This window comes from Hemicordylus capensis, chromosome 4 (genome assembly GCF_027244095.1).
Source record: "Hemicordylus capensis ecotype Gifberg chromosome 4, rHemCap1.1.pri, whole genome shotgun sequence".
NCBI classification, from domain to species: Eukaryota; Metazoa; Chordata; class Lepidosauria; order Squamata; family Cordylidae; genus Hemicordylus; species Hemicordylus capensis.
Genome location: NC_069660.1, coordinates 49856224 through 49876270, shown reverse-complemented (window position 1 = coordinate 49876270; position 20047 = coordinate 49856224). Strand labels below are relative to the sequence as shown.

Genomic DNA, 20047 nt, shown 5'->3' with positions numbered 1-20047 from the left:
TAGAATTCATAGCCTTGGTGAATGGGCTATTGCTATGGATTTGCCCTAAGGCAATGCCTGGTCAGAATCTGGGATTTGACAAAAGAGATAAAAATGCCTTAATGATCCACAGATGCTTTCTTAATGGGAAATTTCTTTGGAAGGAGGAAAGCCATCGGAGCCAGGAAGGGCTATTGATGGTAAGGGGTTCAGTTAAAAGCAATTTGCAGCTGGTGGAAGACAGAGATAGACTTAAAGACATAAAGGGAGCTGAAAGCCAGAAGTTCCTTTTGGGGCACAAGGACTCTCTGTGGGGATCTGAGGTATGAGGACGCCAGGACGGACAGACGTGCTGACCAGTAAGAATGCATTGCAACTTGCCACCACCTGATGCTCAGCTTGCATACAGTATTTGTAAAAAACAAAATAAAGTTAAAAAAACAAAACAATGGAAGCTGCATCCAAACAAGATGGAGGTACGAATGGTGAAGGGTCATAATTTGAGGGATGTGATATAAAACTTCCTGTTCTGGATAGGGTTGCATACCCGTCACTGGTGCTCTTACCCTTGGACTTTGGGGCCAAAGTCCAGGGCCCCCTTACCCCGTAGGGCAGGGGTGGAGCCACCATTGGGCCAACAGGTTCAAAGAACCCGGGCTGTGCCCAATCAGGGGCCGCGCCTCACGGCCCCGACACCCCCCCAGCATCTGACATCAGATGCAGGAGTGCTGGTTTAGCTCCTGAGCGGGGGCTGTGAGGCCCCTTCGGGAGCTAAACTAAGGCTGGCGCTGCATTCGCAGCACAGCCAGGAGTGGCTCTTCCCTGCTAAAGAGCCGCTCCTGGCTGCACTGCAAAAGCAGTGCCAGCCTTAGTCTAGCTCCCAAAGGGCTCCGTTCGGGAGCCAGACCAGGCCCCCTGTGTCTGACATCAGATGCGGGAGCGTAGCTAGCCCCTGCATCTGACGTCAGATGCAGGGGTTGGGGTCAGTGGGGTCGCTCCCGCGGCCGCACACGGGCCGCTGGCGGTCAGGCTCCGTGCCTGCCCTGGGGGCCCCCAAATCCTCTTTAGTCCATCCTGGGTGGTGTGGTAACCACTGGCCCGCACTGGGCCTGGTGGCAGAGTGTGGTTATGACCTATGCCGGGTGCTTTAGAGATAGGGGGGAGTGGGGAAAGAAATATATGGGGAAATAATAGAGGAATTATGCTTAACTTGCAGTGGGGGGGGGCTCCAGCAAGAAAGCGGGCCTCAAGGACTTTTAGGTTGAGGCACAAAAATCACCTAGGTGTACCTCTGATACCCACTAAAGGAACAGGTGTGTAGCTTGGGAGCAGTAGGATGGGTTCAGCTCAACTGCTGTCGTCCCCCTGCCCCAGCATCTAGAGCCTCCCAGAACCACCTTTCCCTATTTTTTTTTCCCATTATCTTCCTCACTCTGAGGGGCCACCACGGAGATGGGCAAACACAGGCCCCCTCTCTATGCCCCTGCCTGAGAGTGTTTCTGGACTCAGGCCTCACCCTGGTGTCTCAGGTGGGTGCTATGGCCAGGATTGCTTTCTATCAACTTCAGTTGATACAACAGCTGTGTCCATTCTTTGGAGATAATGATCTCAAAACTGTGGTGCACTCACTGGTAACTTCTCAGTTTGACTACTGTAATATGCTGTACATGGGGCTGCCTTTATATGTCAGTCAGAAACTTCAATTAATTCAAAATGCAGCAGCCAGATTGGTCTCTGGGGTTTCTCAGAGAGACCATATTGTGCACTGGCTGCCGATATGTTTCCAGGCAAAAAAGTGCTGGCCTTGCCTTTAAAGCCATAAATGGCTTAGTTCCAGGTTACCTGGGAAAGCGCCTTCTTAAGTAAGAAGAAGCCACTTCAAAAATGGCTCCTTGGTATATAGAAGATCTGCGGGAGTTGAAGCGGCAAGGTAGACGTCTGGAGCGCAAGTGGAGGAAGTCTCGAATCTGACAGATTGCGAATTTGCGACATAGAGCACATTTAAAGATCTATGCTCCAGCTATACGTGCAGCAAAGAAGTGTTTCTTTTCTCTCATCCAGGCCTTCATCCAGCTGAGCTATTCAGGGTTGTGAGGAGGCTAGTAGGGCCCCCTACTCCCCTGAATTCAAATTTGGAACCATCAGTTGCTCACTGTGATGCTTTTAATGAGTTTTTTGTGGACCAAGTCTCTCGTATTCGGGTCGATCTAGGTCTAGATTTAGACTCCACAGTTATCGCAGTGTCAGATGCAGAGGTATCCAGCAACTCCTCTTGTGTAGTTAGACTGGATCAATTTCAGTTTGTGACTCCTGAGGATGTGGACAAGCTGCTCGGAACGGTGCGTCCTACTATCACCTGTCTGCTTGATCCTTGCCCAACATGGCTGGCACGTCTGAGGGAGTTGGGGGTGGGAGGCACTGCTTTGCCGTGATTCTGCTCCTACCTTTCTGGCAGATTCCAGATGGTGTTGCTTGGAGACTGTTGCTCTTCAAAATCTGAGCTTTTATATGGGGTCCCTCACTTACTATAGTAACAACATATAGCAATATTCTGAACAAGGGAGTTGTTGTTTTTAAAAAACATTTATATCCTATTCTTCCTCCAAAAAGCCCAGAGCTGTGTACATGGTTATGTTTATCCTCACAACAACCCTGTTAGGTAGGTTAGGCTGAGAGATACATGACTGGCTCAGAGTCATGCAGTGAGTTTCACAGCTGAATGGGGATTTGAACTCAAGGCTCCCTGGTCCTAGCCCAATTCAGGGCCCTTCTGTATAAAAGGGAGTGTGCACTTCTGCAGCTTGTTTAAATCATGTATATCCCACTCCTCTATTATACTACTGCTTTGGGTGGCTAACAAAGTCAATAAAACTAGCACACTATAAAACAACATAAAACAGAAATTAACTAAAAACAAATTTCAGTTAAAACCAACGTTTAAAATTACAAGTTTAAAATGTTTAAAGTAAATAAGTTTAAAACCCACCAGATAGAATTATTAATTCTCATTAATAGAATCAATTCTAGGATTTGTAGTTTGAAAAGTAGAGGGATTTGTCCTTTCCTATGTGACATGTTCTCTCAATAAGTGGTTTTACTGCACTGAGATTGCTCTAGGTAAACAATTATGGCAACACACACCCCACCCCCTCACTACATCCTTTCTCTGTTGGAGTCAGGCAGCAATGATTTACATGTGGCATCGAAGGAATACCTAGGGCTATTTGTTTTTCCTTATTCTTGAGCTGACACCCTTTTTGGAAGGCTATTAAGAGCAGAGCTCATGGGTGTGTGAATCATTGTGATTGGGAAAACAAGAGCAATGCCTTGCTCTTGCAAGAGGAATTTCCACTGCTACATATACTAAGCATCAACAAAAAAAGTGAATTAGCAAAGTGGCTTATGTACATCCAGCTTTTCAACAAGATATGTTAGTTTTAGGGTAGGTTTCATAAATTGCCTTTTAAAATACCACTTGGTGGCATTTGTAATCTCAACATGGTGGGATCCAAGTCAAAACTGTTAAGACATATATTTTATGAGGGACCCTGACAGTACCATGTTTTCAGCAATCAGGATTTCTGCAGCTCATTAAAAGCAGAGTGGCATCAGTTCATGTTGGTCCCTTTTACAAATGGATAATTAGTGTAGTTCAGTGGAAGGTGCATTAGACTCTGATTTACACAGGATCCCAAACAACTCCTGCCTGTAGACTCCCAGTGGCATCTGGTGGGCCATTGTGAGAAACAGGATGCTGGACTAGATGGGCCTTGGACCTGATCCAGCAGGGCTGTTCTTATGTTATGTTCTTGGGACAATTAAGCCCAAATCCCAGCTATCATGGATTCAAAGAAATCCACTAATGTATTTCCACCTGGCTTTCTTCCCTCCCTCAGCAGCTACTAGTGCTGCTGCCCATGGTGTTGGCAAGAATCTCTTGACAGACTTATCTAGAAGCCCAGTTGGCTTGCCAGGGAAGCAGGTGATGGTTGTGCAGTGTGCCATGTTCACCATGTTCATGGTGTTTGTCTATTATCTAAACTATCCAAGAAGGAAATTAGTCTGGCATGACTTGTTCTTGACAAAGCCATGATGGCTCCTAATATCCTAGCTTCCAGATCTCGGTACACTTTGTTTTGGGTTGACTCCTAGTAATCACCACTTTCTTTTCTAAGTCTTCATGGACTGCATAATCTGTTTTTGGGTCTTCCAAGTATCAGTGTCAACCTGACTAGTCCAAAGTTTCCTAGCTCCTTTCCCATTCTTGAAGACAGCAACGAGACTTGCTCGTCTCATTTTTTTGGCACCTCACCCTGTTCTCCAGTACCCAAAGATGATGGTCAGCAGATCTGCAATCACACCAGCAATTTCCTTCTGTCCCCTGGAATGTAATTCATTTGACCCTAGAGACTGAAAATGTATTTAAAGTAGCTAAGAGTTCTCTCTCTATACTTATCTTTAACTTCAGTTCCCACCTTTCTTGGTTAGTCCAACTGCTGGCAGCTTGGGCCACATTTCCTTTTTGGGATAAGACAGATAGATGCAAAATAGCAGTTAAGCAACTGTACCCCTCCCCTCTCTCTCTGCTGCCTTTTTACCATCTTCTCTAATCAACAGACCTGGTTTCCTTAACCTCCCTCTTGTTTCAGACCTATCCATAAAACACCTCTTTCATTTTTTACATCCCTTGTAAACTTCCCTTCAAGTTCAGGCTACTCTTGTACTTTTCCTGGGTGATGCACCACCCGCTTCCATTTTATCATCTTGAGAAAAATCACCATCTCTCAGCCATAGCTCCACATTTGTATACAACCCTGTGAATGTAGCCATGCATTGGAATGCTTTCCAGCTGTGGTGGTGGAAGGGCTGCAGAAGGCCATGTAGACGGAGGACAGGCACTGGAGAATTTCTGGCTGGTTTAATATCTTGTTTCTTACAACCACTTCCAAGACGACTCTAGAAAGTCTACAAATACAGCAAAAAGGCAACTCTCACCCTCCACTATTTTGTTTTGTTAAAGATCTCCAGCAACTGGTAGTCAGTAGTTGTATAGCTATTATCCACCATGAATGTGTCTATTCCCCCTTTGAAACCATCTGTGCTCATGGCCATCACCAGAGCTTGTGGCACTGAGGTAGCCTGCAAGGTTGAGTGCGTTCACAAGGTTCCACACCCTACCTGCAGCTGGTTCTTGTTGCTTTCTGCAACCTGATGTGGCTCACTACTGATTTTTTTTTTTTAATTGGAAGGCATGCTGTATGGAGAAAGAAGAACCTATGCATTCAGAACACTGTCTGTAAGATCAAGAGGAACAAAACTGAGATGATGATTGTGGTCGTTCTCTCCAACAATGTAATGAACAGGAACCAAGTGTGTGACTTGAATAGCAATGAGTTTATAAATAGTTTCTACATTCGCTGGGGAGAAGCAATGCAATTAAAAATATTTCTGAACAGGAAGAGAACTGAAAATACCCGCAGGCTACAAATATGCTGTGCAACTGCATTCCAGCCACTCCCAATGTGGATGAGGAAGGCAATCGCATGAGCCAGATCAAACAGAGCACACATTGGCATAAAATTAATACAATTCTAATACTACAGGCATTGCCACCTTTGAGAGCACTTAGAGAAGCTGTGAAACCCTTCTGTGGGGCTACTGTGCAGGCGCAGAACTCATCTTGTGAAGGATCCCGGATCAACATAAAGATCTACATTAAATCATACTTTGGGAAACCCCAATTATACAGTTTAGTATTGCTAGTGAGCAGAGAAGTCCTCATACCTGGTTTACTAGAGCACCCATTGTGTGCCTTTAATTTTATGTGGAGTGCTACTAAAATACAGGAGTGCCAGACCTTCTCTTTCAATCATCTTTTGTATAATTGACATAAACCTAAGATTATTATCAGAGCAAGCCACACAAACAACCTTCATCTTAAAAATGTAGGGGAGGGACTACATGTTCCCTGTTGTAATGCTGATCTAGAACCTGTTCCCTCACCAATGCCATTTTACAAGGGCAAAAACTTTCACTAATCCCAAGCAAAAGCAATAGATATCAACCTTGGGAAACCACACCTGCAAAAAGGGGTATGTGTGCTTCTGACTGGCACAAGAGCTGGGACAAAATGTAACTGCCCCCCCCCCCATTCTGTGGTCCTGATCAAAATCAATTACCCACACAAGAAGATAGCCCTGGCAATCTTGCCATTAGTGTTACATGCAGTTTCTTCACACAATGGCCAACCAGCCTGCAAGCAGGGCGGAAAGGTGAGCTGCTCCCTCCTGCAGGTGGTTCCAGGACATACCACCTCTTGATGCCAGTAAGCATTTATAAGTGACCTTTTGAACTGATTTCTAAGAAGTTTTATTCAAATCAGAGACTGAAGACATCTGAAATGTAATGAGATTTAATGAAGTTTGTAGTACACAAGAAGAATATTGTTACATGAAGAATAATTTTGCTTCCTCCATTCACCCATATCAAGCAGGGCAGTGGACTGATGCAACATTTTCCCCAAAAGCAGAGCTAAATGGTTAACACATGAACTATCGCTCCCCAAGTGACTTTCATTACAAGTTGGTAAAATGTATTTTCTGAAAGTCTTTTGTATAGCAACTCTTTCCTTAAGGCAGCATTGTCAGTCAAGTCAACTGAATTTTGCCAGACTAAAGATTCTTTTACAAACTATCTGGTTGGCACAAGCCACTGTCTAGAGAAAATATAACTTCTAATGGCCACAATCCAGCAGCTGCCTTAAAAGCAAGCATAAAGATTTGAGCATGTTTATCAGGGCTTGATTTTTTAAAATCTGAACATTGATCTCCAACATGCCATATTACAAAACTACACTGAAGCACCCTTTAATTTTTAAAAGTGATTTAAAATGCAGTGTGCGGAATTGATCTTCATAGAACTAACACATACATGCCCATTTTGCTAGGTGCATGGAAAGATCAGGCAGTTCTCTGGATTGTAGGCTACACTAGTATGGACCAGCAATTTCCAGTTCATGCACAGTATGCTGCAAGAGGAGCTAAGTGTTTCTTTTAAAGTAAGCCATCATATAGGACTCATCTATCATTCCTTGGAACACAGAGCACAGTGCCACAATGATCGCCAACTTTTTAGTTAAGTGAAATCATTTGGATACAGGGAATAAGTGCACTGAATTCCTCCAATGCAGCCCACACAAGCTGAAAGGTATGGGGGAATGCTAGAAGCATCACTATTGCCCAGAAAGCACTAGAGAAGAGGGAGGGGAGGATGTGGAGAAGCAATATAAAGGGGGTTATCTTGCAGGTGCAAGGAGTATGCCGTCTCTCTTTTTTTTTTAAAATGTCAAATGAACTGTGCCTCCTATTTATTTATTTGACATATTTGTATACTGCCCAAAATTTGAATCTCTTAATCTAGGAAAAGAAAATGCTGTGCTCTAGGTATGCAGTTTCGGGAACACCAAGAGATGAAAAACAGCAAATGGGCCTCCACTCCCTATATGATTATACAGGGATGACAACACAAGGCAAGGCAAGGAAGGCACTGTCCAACGTTAGGACTTGAACAAGTTTCTACTCAGCCATGAAGTCATTGGTTAGCTTCACAAGGTACAAAAATGAGTAGTAATATAATATATGTACATTCTGTACCAGTTATTCCGAGTGGTTAATACAGGCTAGAAGAGAAAATACAAGCAGTGTTCATTATATTTTCTATTAGTTTTATAGCTTCTGAAAAAACATGGATCACATTAGAGAAGTTAATTCCTTCTGCATATAAAGCCATTTTTTTTAGCAATGCATGAGCTCCTATTGGACTTTGGGGTGTATGCATGCAGCAGAGTGGTAACATCCATGAGTGGTAGCAGGGCGTTATAGCTAAGTGCTATAACCCCCTGCAGGTGAGGAATATCCTTAGAATGCTCTAAGACAAAGTTCTAAAAAAGACAAAGTTCCCTGCAAGGAAATAACTAGCAGAATGTTCCAGCATAGCCTGCTCCTTCTTGTGCTTGCAAGGATCACCAATTTCCAGTTCATGGGCAAGAGACATTAAAACTGTTGAATGCTTCCCACATGCAGTCTTAAGTGGTACAGTTTATTCCAACACCTTAGAAATCTAACTCTTAGAAACCTAATTCTTGTGTATATATATATAAAAAGGCTTTAAAAATGACCTGATTGTCTACTACCACAAACTATACTGGAAAATTTTCCTCTTTCAAATGATTTGCAAAAACAATGGTAAGCCTATAAGATTCACTGCACACTTTGATAATGGAGAGACAAATCGAGTAGGTAAAATGATAAAATAATGTACCTATTATTTAAGCATCTGTAAACTGATGAATGAGAAAAAGTGATTTATAGAGCTAACTGCAACTTCAGAAGAGGAAGATTTTTGACTCTTGAAAGTGCTTTGATATTCAAAAGTACTAAAAGTGATTAGAAATGAAATGCATTTTCCAAAAATAAAAGTAGAATGATACAGTCTAAATCTATCAGATAAGACACCAGTTCCACTTCACAGAATTCCTATATCCTCTATAAGCACTTTTGTCACAACTGAAATCATGTGATAGTGAATATTGCAATAGAGGGTACCTGGGATAGCTGGTATGGCAATAGACATTCAATGTCTTCCATTATTTCCAGCTGCTAAATTAGAGGGGAAAACACACAATGATCTCATCTCCCCTGCATATTAGTGCACAAGCAATAGCTTGAAACATACTGACCAAAATGCCCTTGAGAAACGACTATGAGTTTGAATATAAACATCACCATTGAAGAAATAAGAAAATATTGATGTGTATTCAATTTTGGGAACTGGTGTTCCTTTGTAAAAAAAAAAAGCATCTAGTTTAAAAAATCCTTGGCACAGTAAAAAAATAAAGGCACAGTAGACATTAAGGCAATAAAAGTAATTTTTGGCATAGATCTAAGCAGGAAAGTTTCTTAATCAAGTCCAATACAGGACACACTATCCAGCCATGCATAAGTCATAAATATGTATATCTATATATGTATAAAATAGAAAGCTTTACAGCAACTGGATTTCCAATACATTCCAAATTAGGGAAACAAATCACTCAAAAAGGCCTTTTCAGTGAATGGCATGAATATCTAGCCATTGTCTTTTGTTTGCAATCTATACCAGTTCAAATAACTGACATGCATGATCTAACAATTCAGGAGGGCATCATTCAATTTGGTGTTACCTTGCAGAATAATAATAACTATGAGTAACTAAGCTATTATGCTAAGAGTAACAAGCTATTATGCATAAACCTGCTTAAATGCTTCTGAGAGTCACCATTTACTTAAACATAATTCGGTGATGGGCTGAGCCAAGTAAAAGGCAAATAGAAGAGGAGCAGGAGCCAGTAATGGGGCAAGAGCCAGCACAGGCACCAGGAGCCATTTGATAATATATAAAAAGCAGTGTAGCATGTACAACTCCCACCACATCCTGGAGTCATTCCAAAAGCTCCTTCCAGGTTCTTCAACTTTTCTTCGAAACAGTGAAGGCTAGAATCTTGCTTTAAAAACAATAACAAACACACACACACCCGAACAACCAATCTTCCCCAAAAGCATGGAATCTAGTTCCATGCTGCACATATTGTGCAGATGCATGAACTGCAAACAATTTTGGCCATAATTAATGATCTGAATTGTCTGTTTTCTATATAAGACCTGCCAACAGCTCATGTATTCCTATATAGAGTGCAAATATATCTTATTCCTAATATATGCAAGATCTACAAACACATTCTTTTAATTGCATGGTAATACAATTCAGAATTTAAAATGACTGAGTGCTGTGCATGCAGGATTCTTCCTTTCTTTGTAACGAAAATGAAAGTTATCCTTTGCTTATGGCTGCTTTCCTGAAGGTAATTTCACAGGAGTCAGGCCAACCTTCTTGAAGTACGACACCAGTTGCTTAGGAACTTCAGCCAAGACTGTCTGGGAAAGTGCCTCACGAGGTGCCTATGGGGAGAAAGAAAATGTTAGAACATGGATTCAAGAACACCTCCATCTTACATAAGGGGAAAATAAACAAATTTCAGTTACAATGTACTCTGAACTATCTGCTTAATATTTTGGATCCAAATGTTTGATGGTCTACAGAAGTATTAAGACATTTGTTTTTCATGAATATTACTGTTTATAATCTCTGGTTACTGCAGGATGAATTAGAAAGACACAGAATCTGGAGAGTCCAAACACAAGCACCCATACACCTCTGAATCAATCCATTTGTTGCTAAACATAGAACTGAAACTTGATATGCCCTCAAAAGATGACTGCACCATGCTTCCTTGATCTTGATTGTCCACGATAACCAGAAAATGTTAAACAATTCTTCAGGAAGCACATGTTCCTCTCCATTGCCAAACTATTACTTTTTGGGATCAGACATTTGACAACTTACATTTTGGAATTGTCTGAAAGGCACAAATTGGACAATATCTCGTGCAGCTGGCTCCCCTGTTAAGGACTTTAGGACACCATCATCTCCATCCAGGAATTCCATGGCTTTGAACTCTGCGCTGCCAACTCCAACAATAATAACAGACATGGGCAACTTGGAGGCATTGACAATGGCTTGCCTGGTTTGGTCCAAATCAGTGATCTCCCCATCCGTGATTATCAGTAAGACATAGTATTGCTGCAAGAAATTAGATCAGTCAGTTTCAAGTCTCTGGCAAAGACGACCGTAGTCTTCAATGTTGAAGAGAGTCAAGGAAGCAAAGAAGGGATAACAAAACTGAGACTATTTGCTTTTGGACATTTAAAGTAAACAAAGATCGATATAAAATATCTTGCAGCTTCATTATACATGAAAAGCAAAGTAACTGGATTTTAATTTATTGAGAATAGCAAAATTTATTGAAAGTCAAATGAATTCTCACACCAGTTATTTCATGCTAGCTTTCCTGAATTATGTGTGACATTATCTATCGAATTCAATTAGATGGTATGGAGAAGCACAACTAGAGATGTGCAATTTGATTTGTGCCAAATTGGACTGATTTGAGTAATTTTATTTCAAATCGAATCACCCATGACTCGACACAAATCTATTTGAGTGATTCAAGTTGCAGGCACCATTTGAATCTGTGTTTTTCCCTTGCTGATTGATTTCTGGCACTGGCTTCCGATTGGCTTGAGATCTCCTTACTTCTTGGTTGGCTTGTGTGGAGGAACTGAGTCCACTACAACAGCCCTTCAAAAAATCTCCCAAACTCAAAACTCTAGTAGTGTGGAAAGGCTTCATAGCAATGGGGTGGAGACAAATCACCAAGCTTCTAAATTAATTTTTTTTATAACAAGAAAGTTTACTTTTAGGAAAAAAATGGTTCATTCAAAACATTTTTTACAGAAAAAACAAACTCAAAACAGTTTCTTACAGAACAGGTCAGGCAAAATAAACTGGAGAAACACAATCACTACCTGGCTCTATACTAGTCCCCACTCAGGCCTCTGTGCTTTCTTATTCTTGGCTCCTGGCTTGCTGGGCAGACTCTTTGTTCTGCTTACAGCACAGGTCTGGGGCTCAATCCAGCCTGGCTCTTCCTTTTCTTCTAGTGATTTCAGCTAGGCTTATCTTCTTGCTGGCTGTTCACTTTCTGTACTCCTGGATTCACTCTAGCCGACTTCCAGACTCTCTTCCTTCTTCTGCAACCTCCAGCAGACTCTTTCCAGCAGTCTGCTTCTTCTGCAAACTCCAGCTCTGACTTACTCCAGCAGACCCTCTTGACTTCTCTCTAACTTCCAGAATGCTCCCTCCTCTCAAAAACACTCCAAAGATAATACAGTTTCTTTGGTCTATCAGTTCCACAGCCCAGCCAATCAGAACAAACCAAAAATTCCCTCCATTAAAAAAAAAAAAAAAATCTTCCCCGCCAAAAAAATCAACTGTCAAAATGCTAAACCAGATGTGTGACACAAGAATGAGCTTTTAACCCTGCCAGCCTTCTCCATGCACAGGGATTTGCAACCACAGAATCCTATTTACAATAATACAGTTTTGGGAATATAATATAATTTATAATTCATTCATAATACAAGGGCTATTTACAAAAAGAAGAATGGGATTAACAATACAGGGGCTTATTTACAGAAACCCAGGAGGTCTAGACTTCCTTCCTCCACAGCCTGCTATCCAAATCAAGTGTTGACATGGGCAACTGTGCCCCCATTGGCTGGGGAGAGGGACCAGGGAGGGGGGAGGCCAAAGAAGGGAATTTCCAACTGTATTTAAAGGGGCTGCTTGGAGGCAGAGAGCCATTTGTGCCTCAGAGGAGAAGGATCGGAGAGAGACTGCAGCAACACTGGGAGGAGAGCAGAGACTGGTGGTGGTCTGTGCCTGCCTGTCTGGCCCAGTGACTGGAGAGAGAGACAGAGAGTGTCTGCTGGGCTCATTTGACCCGCTCGGTTTTTGAAAATCCTTTTAATTTGCAGTGCTGCCAGCAATTGCTTTTATTTTATTTTTTAAGCAGCGGCTTGAACCAGGTGGCTTGAACCAGGTGCTGCTTGGAATTTATTTTCTTGTGTGCCCCCGCCTATTGCTTGTAGCTAATGGGGGTGCTGTAACCCGACCCCCACCCCAGATTTTTAAAAAATCTTACCAGTAGCCCCTAGGCGTTAATTGAGAGCTGCTTGGAATTTTATTTTATTTGGATTTCTTCTTATTCTTGTTTGAGCCAGTCCCCAGTGGCTATAATAACTGGGGTGCTGTGCTGAAACCTCCACCCCCATTTTAAAAACAAACAAACACTGTACCAGCAGCCCCCAGAGACTTTAACTCGGTGCTGCTTGGAACTATATTCCTTGTGTGATCTACCACCCTCCCCCATTGCTTGTAGCCAGCCCCCAGTGGCTTTAATAACTGGGGTGCTGTAATCATTTTTTATTTTATTTTTAAATTTTGTAGCCCTATCACCTTTGCTGCTGCTGTCTGTGTGCTGCCTGGTAGATTGATTTTTGGTTGTTGCGGTGCTCAGTCTGCCAGGCTCCCTCTGTTTCCCTTGTTCCCGGGAAACAGGGGAACAATGCTAGCATCCGTCTCCCCTCCCCCATCTGTTGAGTCCTGGTGTCTGCTTGGTCCAGAGTGCCTCTGAGAGCAACACCTGGCAGACTCCAGATGAAGATGCCGGAATGTGAGAGACCCCACGGCTTGATGAGGTTATCAGTTCCTTAAATAGGGCCTAGTTTGGGGAAGGGGGGATTAGGTGGATAGAGGCAGGACTGTAGTACAGGAGGGGTGGGTTTGGATTAGAGAGGCCACAGTAACCCCCTTCCTTTTGCCTAACTTGCCCCATTGTTCGGTCCCCTAAAAAAAGGGTCCCCTAAACCCCCCCCAAGCCTGCTTCATTTGGGGGGATTTAATTCTTCTAGCTTCTTTGTCTGCATTACAGTGCAATAGATAGCGCTATGTGTGACACACAGAGCATAAATAGACCACCCTGACCCCACACTCCATTAAAGGTGCTTCTTCTCTCCCTCCCTCCCCTCTCCATCAGAGATAGGGCTTAAAATCTTTTTGAAAAACAAATATGTCCAGCAGGGTGTGAGGCACAGCCAGAAGCAACCTGCCAGGCAGAGGGAGGGGTAGTGCTGCTAGTCATCGTGGGTGACAGTAAGAGGGGTCTACTCCCCAAGTTGTCCCCATTGCTGTGGTGCAGAGCAGGCTCACCTTTCCGGAGAAAAGTGGGGAGTCCTCCTATCAGGGAAAAAGCTCTTCCTGTGGCAACAGAGGAGGTGGTGTTGTCGGCTGCTAGCCAAGCCAGATCGCTCTCTGACCTGCCTCCACCTCCCGTGGTCTGAGACTGAGGAGGAGCGGGGGGAAGTCATTCCAGTTGTTCTTGGAACTTCTCAGCAGATTGGAGGGTTGTGGCGGTGGCTCCCAGAATGAACCAGCAGCCCCAGTACCACCACCACCACCAATATGGTTCTGGACTGAGAGAAGCATGGTGTGGGTCACCAGGGCAGAACTCAAAGTGGTCCCACACCATGCTGTCTGCATCCACTGCAGGACACAGATCAGCAGCAGAAGGACCATAAGCGTCTTGGAATGATGGGGGGTGTTGCAGCACCTGCAATGGCATCACCTGGGAGTCCATGCTCCTGCTGGCAGTCATAGGCCTGGTGTGTCCTTGGTTAGCAACAAGCAGGAGAAGTTGTCTGTGGAGTAAGTGCAGTTGATGGGCAAGTGGTCTGGTCGCCCAGAGCCTCATTCCATCACCCAGGCCATTGGGGAGATTATTGCTTTGGATTATTGCTTTGGTGATGGAGAACACCAGCTTCTGCCGGCTGCTTGCCCCCGACTACAACATCCTCTCATGCACTACCTCCAATAGTTGGGTGATGCCCTCTCTGTACTGGTCATGCAGGGAGTCTGTGTCTGGGTTGCTGCACGCAGCAGCACCTGACATGAGCATGCACTTAACTTCATATCTGTGGACCAGTCCCAGTGGGAGGCATGCTGCTTTCCTGTCCCCCACAGCTTTCTTTGAGGGCAGGAGAACAGGGGGACATCTGTTGCTGGTGGTGTGGCCAGCCCCTCCCATGCAGCAAAACACGTATGGGCTGTGCTCCATGTGCTGAACACTGACCCATGGCAGGTGAGCTGTAAGCGGCCATGGAGCATCAGATGAGCGAATGGGTGTCCAGGCAGCCAAACCTTCACTGAGGAATCATGGTCACCAACAATGTCAACAACATAACTAGGGCAGTCGAACAGTTGTGTCCATCCGTTGTGTGGCACACACTCTGAACCTTGTTGTGCGGGATGTGCTTGGCCTTTCTGGGGCTGCAACCAGTTGAGACATCCCTGCTGCAAGCACTGGGTGCCATCCTGCTGTTGCCACCGCTGCTCTTATGGAGAGATTCCATAAGATAGCAGCGTTCTTCCACTGGAGCAAAAAGGGTAGGCAAATGCTCAAGGAGAGGCAGTTTGAGCTCAGCCTAACTGAACACCTGATCCCTCCAGATATTCCCACCTGGTGGAACTCCACCTCTCTCTTGCTCTGATGCCTGCAGGAGCAGGAGGCAGCCATTCACACTCTAGCAAGGAGGCATGGATTGGAAGTAAGTGACCTGTCTAACCAGGACTGGGTGCTCCTTTCTGAGGTTGTCTTGGCACTTGAGCCATTCTTTACCACGAACAGCTTATGTGCCGAGACAGCAATGCTGAGCCAGGATTTGCCCACCGCTCTTCTCAAGAGGACAATGGATGAGCTCTAGACCTCGTTGACCACTGGAGAAGCAATCACCTTGGCAAGTCGGCTGAGGATCCGAATGGTGGATCGGCTCAGCACACCCTTTTGTGCATTGGCAGCACATGTTTTGTCCTGCCTATGTGACCCAAGGATGAAGGGCAAAGCTGTCACATCTGACCAGCTGCCAAGGTGAAGGGATCTCCTGTTGAAGAGGTTAGGCAAGCAAAGGAGAGGAGCCTGGGGTACAATCAGGAGGAGCAGCACCTACTGCTAGTGTGCAGTGCACCCTTAGCCACAGAATCACCGCTGCTTCCCAGTCCAAGAGAGTGGTGCCCCTGGCAGGACCAAGTGAACTGGTAGTTCCAATTCGGTGTTCCACCCGGTGGTCCATGGAGGGATTCCCTGGTGCCTTGCCAAGGGTACGGGAGTAGCCCACTGAGCCCTGCAGAAGTGCTGAGCAGTGTGTGCTGCAGCACTTGCAGGAGCTAGTGGCAGGCCAGGAGACAGAGCCAATCCAGTTTTGGGCAATGCGTCACCAAGTTTGGCCAGACTTGGCGGTGGCTGCTCGCCAACCAGAGTCCAGAGTGAGAGGGTGTTCTCCATGGCTTGGTTGAGTGGTGACACCCCATCACCCATGCTTGGATGGAAGGAAGGAAGGTTTGATTCTGTAGCTCTCTCTCATCACTGAGCAACTAAGTATAATATGCTTGCTGTGTTATTGCTTGCTGTTAACTATCTGGTTTTGCCAGATCTCAGATTAACAAAGGCAGAACTTCGTTGCCTGCCTGATGTTGTGGTTTGGTCTGTTTGTGAGATGGCGTTGTGGCGAGAAATGGACAGTGGCAGCTCAGCTCTGTGTGTAATATTCCTTGGTGATTGCTGTGATGAGCTCCATGTCTGGCCTTGAGACTAACTTGTGCTTCTCTCATTGCTTTGGTCTAATCTGTGATCTGCATTGCAAGGTGTATTCAGTCAAAATGTAGTTGAAGTTCTAATTGAGCTTATGGCTATGCTTGTGCCTGCTTGCCCATTTTCTCTCTTTTGTGGATTGGGTGGTAGGTAGCACCCATCATACCCTACCACCTAACTGCTTTGGTGTCCCTATGACCTATCCATGGGGAACAATGGGGTGGTTCGAGTTCCCCATTGTTCCCTATGGTTGAATCACTTGAATTTTTGAGCTGATTTGTTGAAACAGCTGGCAGTAGCCAGTTGTTTCAATGAATCAATTTGAGTATTTGCGATTCAAATCAAGCAATAATCTAATTGCAATAACTAATTTGTGCACATCTCTACAAAAAAACCCAAGGAATCAATGTCCAAAACCAGTTGGCATCAGATGTTTTATGCTGGATTATAACTTCACATCCTACAATGGGGTAGTAAATGTCAGCAGAGCCGAGAAAACTGAAGACAGTGCTAGTCATGAGTTCTTTTTAGTCAGTCTTCACTACATAAATAAGTAAAAGCTTAAAGACCCAAGTTCCAATCCTCATTCAACCATGAAAACTCACTGGGTGACCCTGGGCCAGTCACGTATCTCTCAGCCTACCCTACCTCACAGGGTTGTTGTGAGGATAAACATAACCATGTACACCACTCTGAACTCCTTGGAAGAAAAAGTGGGATATAAATGCAAATAAATAAATAAATAAATGTAAGAGATTAAACAATCAGACTCACAGAAGCAGTCCCTTGCTGTGCTGAGTGAGCAGCAAACCTCGCAACATGGTTTATAATTGGGGAGAAGTTTGTTGGCCCATAGAGACGGACCTGGGGCAATGCCTGGCGATAGGCATCTACAACTCCCTGGATTCCTGAAACAAAAATAGCAAGAATTAGTGCAGACGTGTGTATAGATTAGGTCATATGCAAACTGCTTACCAACTGTGTAAGAAGAAATAACCTATCCACAAAGTAAGGGAAAGGACAATTGATCTCTTTTTTCATTTAAAAGTTATTCAGTTTTTAAAACAGTTTTAAGTATCACTTGCACCCCTCCATCAATTCTCCAAAAGAAAATCTTATTACGCCTACAGAATGCAGGCATTTAAAAAACAAAAAACAAAACAAAATAATTCCAAATCAAAACAAGGGGCAGGTGATGGGCTTAAGGGGTTGTGAAGCGAAAAGCTAAGGGCAAACTGTCTTAATTGCATGTCTTGTAACCTTGTATATAGAAGAGTTAAAGCACCAATAACCTATGATCTAGGAATCACCATGGCCTTTCTCAGACGGCGGGCTTTATAATGGGATTAAGTGGGGTAAAGTAGAGTAAGTTATGAGGGCACATATTAGCTGCATATAAGTGCAATAAAGGAATTGGAGAACCCTGGGGGCCATTGACATCCATGTTGTTTTAATAGGGTTCCTCTCGAATCTTTGAGATTTTTTCCCATGGATCATTCATACCGCTTGCTCCCTGATCTCTCTCTGGCCCCTTCTAGTTCATGGCTTTCTAGAAGAGGCAGGATGCTCCTTCTCTTTCCTATCTGTGCATGTGTGGTGTGTGTCTCTGAAAATTTTCAGCTGGGCCCATGAAATATTATTTCAATTTCCCTTTTAAAATAACACAATTTATCTTTGGGGAGGCTTCCGCAAGACAGATGACTTGCCAGGTCAACCACACTGACATTGCTCACCCGCCCCCAACCCCGCTCCATCATAAAACCTACAGTAAAAATTCTATCGCCAACAGCTGCCCCTCTTCCAGAGGTGGAGCTGTTATCTGGCACTTGGTGGCGGCCCCTGAAACCCCTTTCCCCCCTGCCACTCATGGCGGGGGTGGCTGCAGTGGCAGGGACAGTGATAGCAGCAGCCTCCCTAAGGGAGCAGCCCAGGGTATGCTGCCCTGCCACCACCACTCAGCAGCCACCACACATATAGATTCCACTCAAATATAGTCTTACAGTGGGGGACGACACATCTAGTGCCCCCATTGTACATACCCTTCCTTTGCTGACTCTTGGGTGTGCTTGCATAAACTACTTCCTCTTGGTACGAATGTAAACATATGTACCTTCTCTCCCACTGTGCACGCAGAGCATCCCTTCTCTCCCCACTGAACTCACGGTGGCAGTGGTGGCAGCTGAGTGGCAGAGGCAGGGCAGCCAACCCCAGCCTGCTTCCACAAGGAGGCTGCTGCACCCGTTCTCTCCCCACTGCACATGCAGTGGTGGCGGCTGAGGCAGGGCAACCTACCTGAGACTGCTCCATCAGGGAGGCTGCTGCCACTGCTACTGCCACCACCGCATGGTGGGGAGAAAAGGGACTCCCCACTTGCGTGGCAGGAAGAGAAAGAGCACCCTGAGCATACACAGTAGAAAAGGTATGTATGTATGTGTACATATGTACTGAGAGAAAGCAGTGTATGTACCAGGAGTTAACAAAGGAAGGCTTTGTGCAATGGGGGCCTAGAGGTGCCCTGTCCCCAGTGTAAAACTATATCAGAGTGGAACCTGCATGAGGTGGTGGCAGCCGTGTGGAAGGGGCAGGGCAGCCCATCTCAGGCTGCTCCCTTAGGATGGCTGCCGCCCACCGCCACCACAGTGAGAAAAGAGGCACCAGTGGATACCCGTTGTGGTGAATGAGGTGGCCCCAATGGGACCCTATTACAGCTCTGCCCTGGTATGGACACCTGTGTTGAAGATGGCTGAAGACAGGATAAGAGAGCTGAGTGTGACAGTGGCAAAGGGAGGACCAGTGTTCCATCTAAGGCATGAATATGCTCACATATTTTTTGATGTCTGCTCAGTTAATTTTAGATCCTGCTGTTTAATCAGAAAGCTCCCACTCTGAATGCATGTACTGTATGTGCACACTACCTTGATACTACTGCCCAGAACAAAGCTCACCCCACAGACAAATGATAAAAATTAGAGAGAACTCTGGGGAGGACCAGCACAGTGCACCTTCCCCGCAGAGCCCCTTCTTTTTCCTCCACATGCAAGGAACCCCTTTTCTCTCTGCCATGCGGCAGTGGAGCAGCCCTAGGTAGCCCTGCTCCCGCTGCCCAGCCACCACCATCTCTTCATACATGTAGGTTCCACTCTGATATAGTCTTACAATTGGTGGGGGTATACATCTTGACCCCCATTACACATACCCTTCACTTGCTGACTCTTGCATAAACTGCTTCCTTTCAGTACATATGTACACATACGTACCTTCTCTCCCTGTCACACAGACAATGCGCCCCTCCCCTCCCCACCATGCACGTGGTGGTGGCTGAGCGGCGGGGGCAGAGCAGCCTATATGGGCTGTTCCCTCAGGGAGGCTGCTGCCACTGCCACCACATGGCAGGAAGAAAAGGGGCTCTCCATGTGCAGTGGTGGTGTTTGAGTGGCAGGGGCAAGGCAGCCTACCCCCGGCTGCTCCCTCAGGGCGGCTGCAACAGCTGCCTCAGCCAAATGAAGTGGGAGAAAAGGGGCTCTCTCCGCATGGCAGAAAAAGAAGGGGCGTTGCAGGGGGAAAGGTGGGAAGTACCAACACAGGCAGCCTATGCCCTCCCTACACCACTGCACTCTTCTGCTGGGTTTGTGTTTGGATAGATTTATCTGGTTCCCCCTGCCTCACTTCTCCCATATTCTATGGGGGTTTGGGGGGAAATATTTTAAAAATATTTAAAATTGCTCACTTGCCTACCTTTAGGGCATCTTTAAGTACTTTCTATGGCAAGCCTTAACATGCAATTTGGACCCTAAGCTAAAATTACCTTCAGTGAGATACTTGTTAAGACAATCAATTAAAGTTTGTCACCTTGCCTAACTTCTGCCTTCATGTACCCTTTCCGCTTAAATAAATCTGTTGTATTACATTTCTGCCTTCTCTTCATTC

At 45.0% G+C, this 20047-nt stretch overlaps 1 protein-coding gene across 8 annotated transcripts in view; it reads right to left on the bottom strand.

Annotated features, from left to right (window-relative positions):
• Positions 1-6375: 6375 nt before the first annotated feature.
• LOC128322029 (RNA-binding protein 12-like) overlaps positions 6376-20047 on the bottom strand; it is an 89140-nt gene continuing 75468 nt past the window's right edge. For all 8 annotated transcript variants that reach the window (XM_053242716.1, XM_053242710.1, XM_053242711.1 and 5 more), the window contains 3 exons: positions 16895-17028; positions 10420-10656; positions 6376-9974 (listed from right to left, as the gene is read on the bottom strand). In XM_053242716.1, coding sequence (XP_053098691.1) covers positions 9858-9974; positions 10420-10656; positions 16895-17028 — 488 coding nt within the window. In that variant the 3' untranslated portion in view covers positions 6376-9857. The remainder of the gene's footprint in view (positions 9975-10419; positions 10657-16894; positions 17029-20047) is intronic.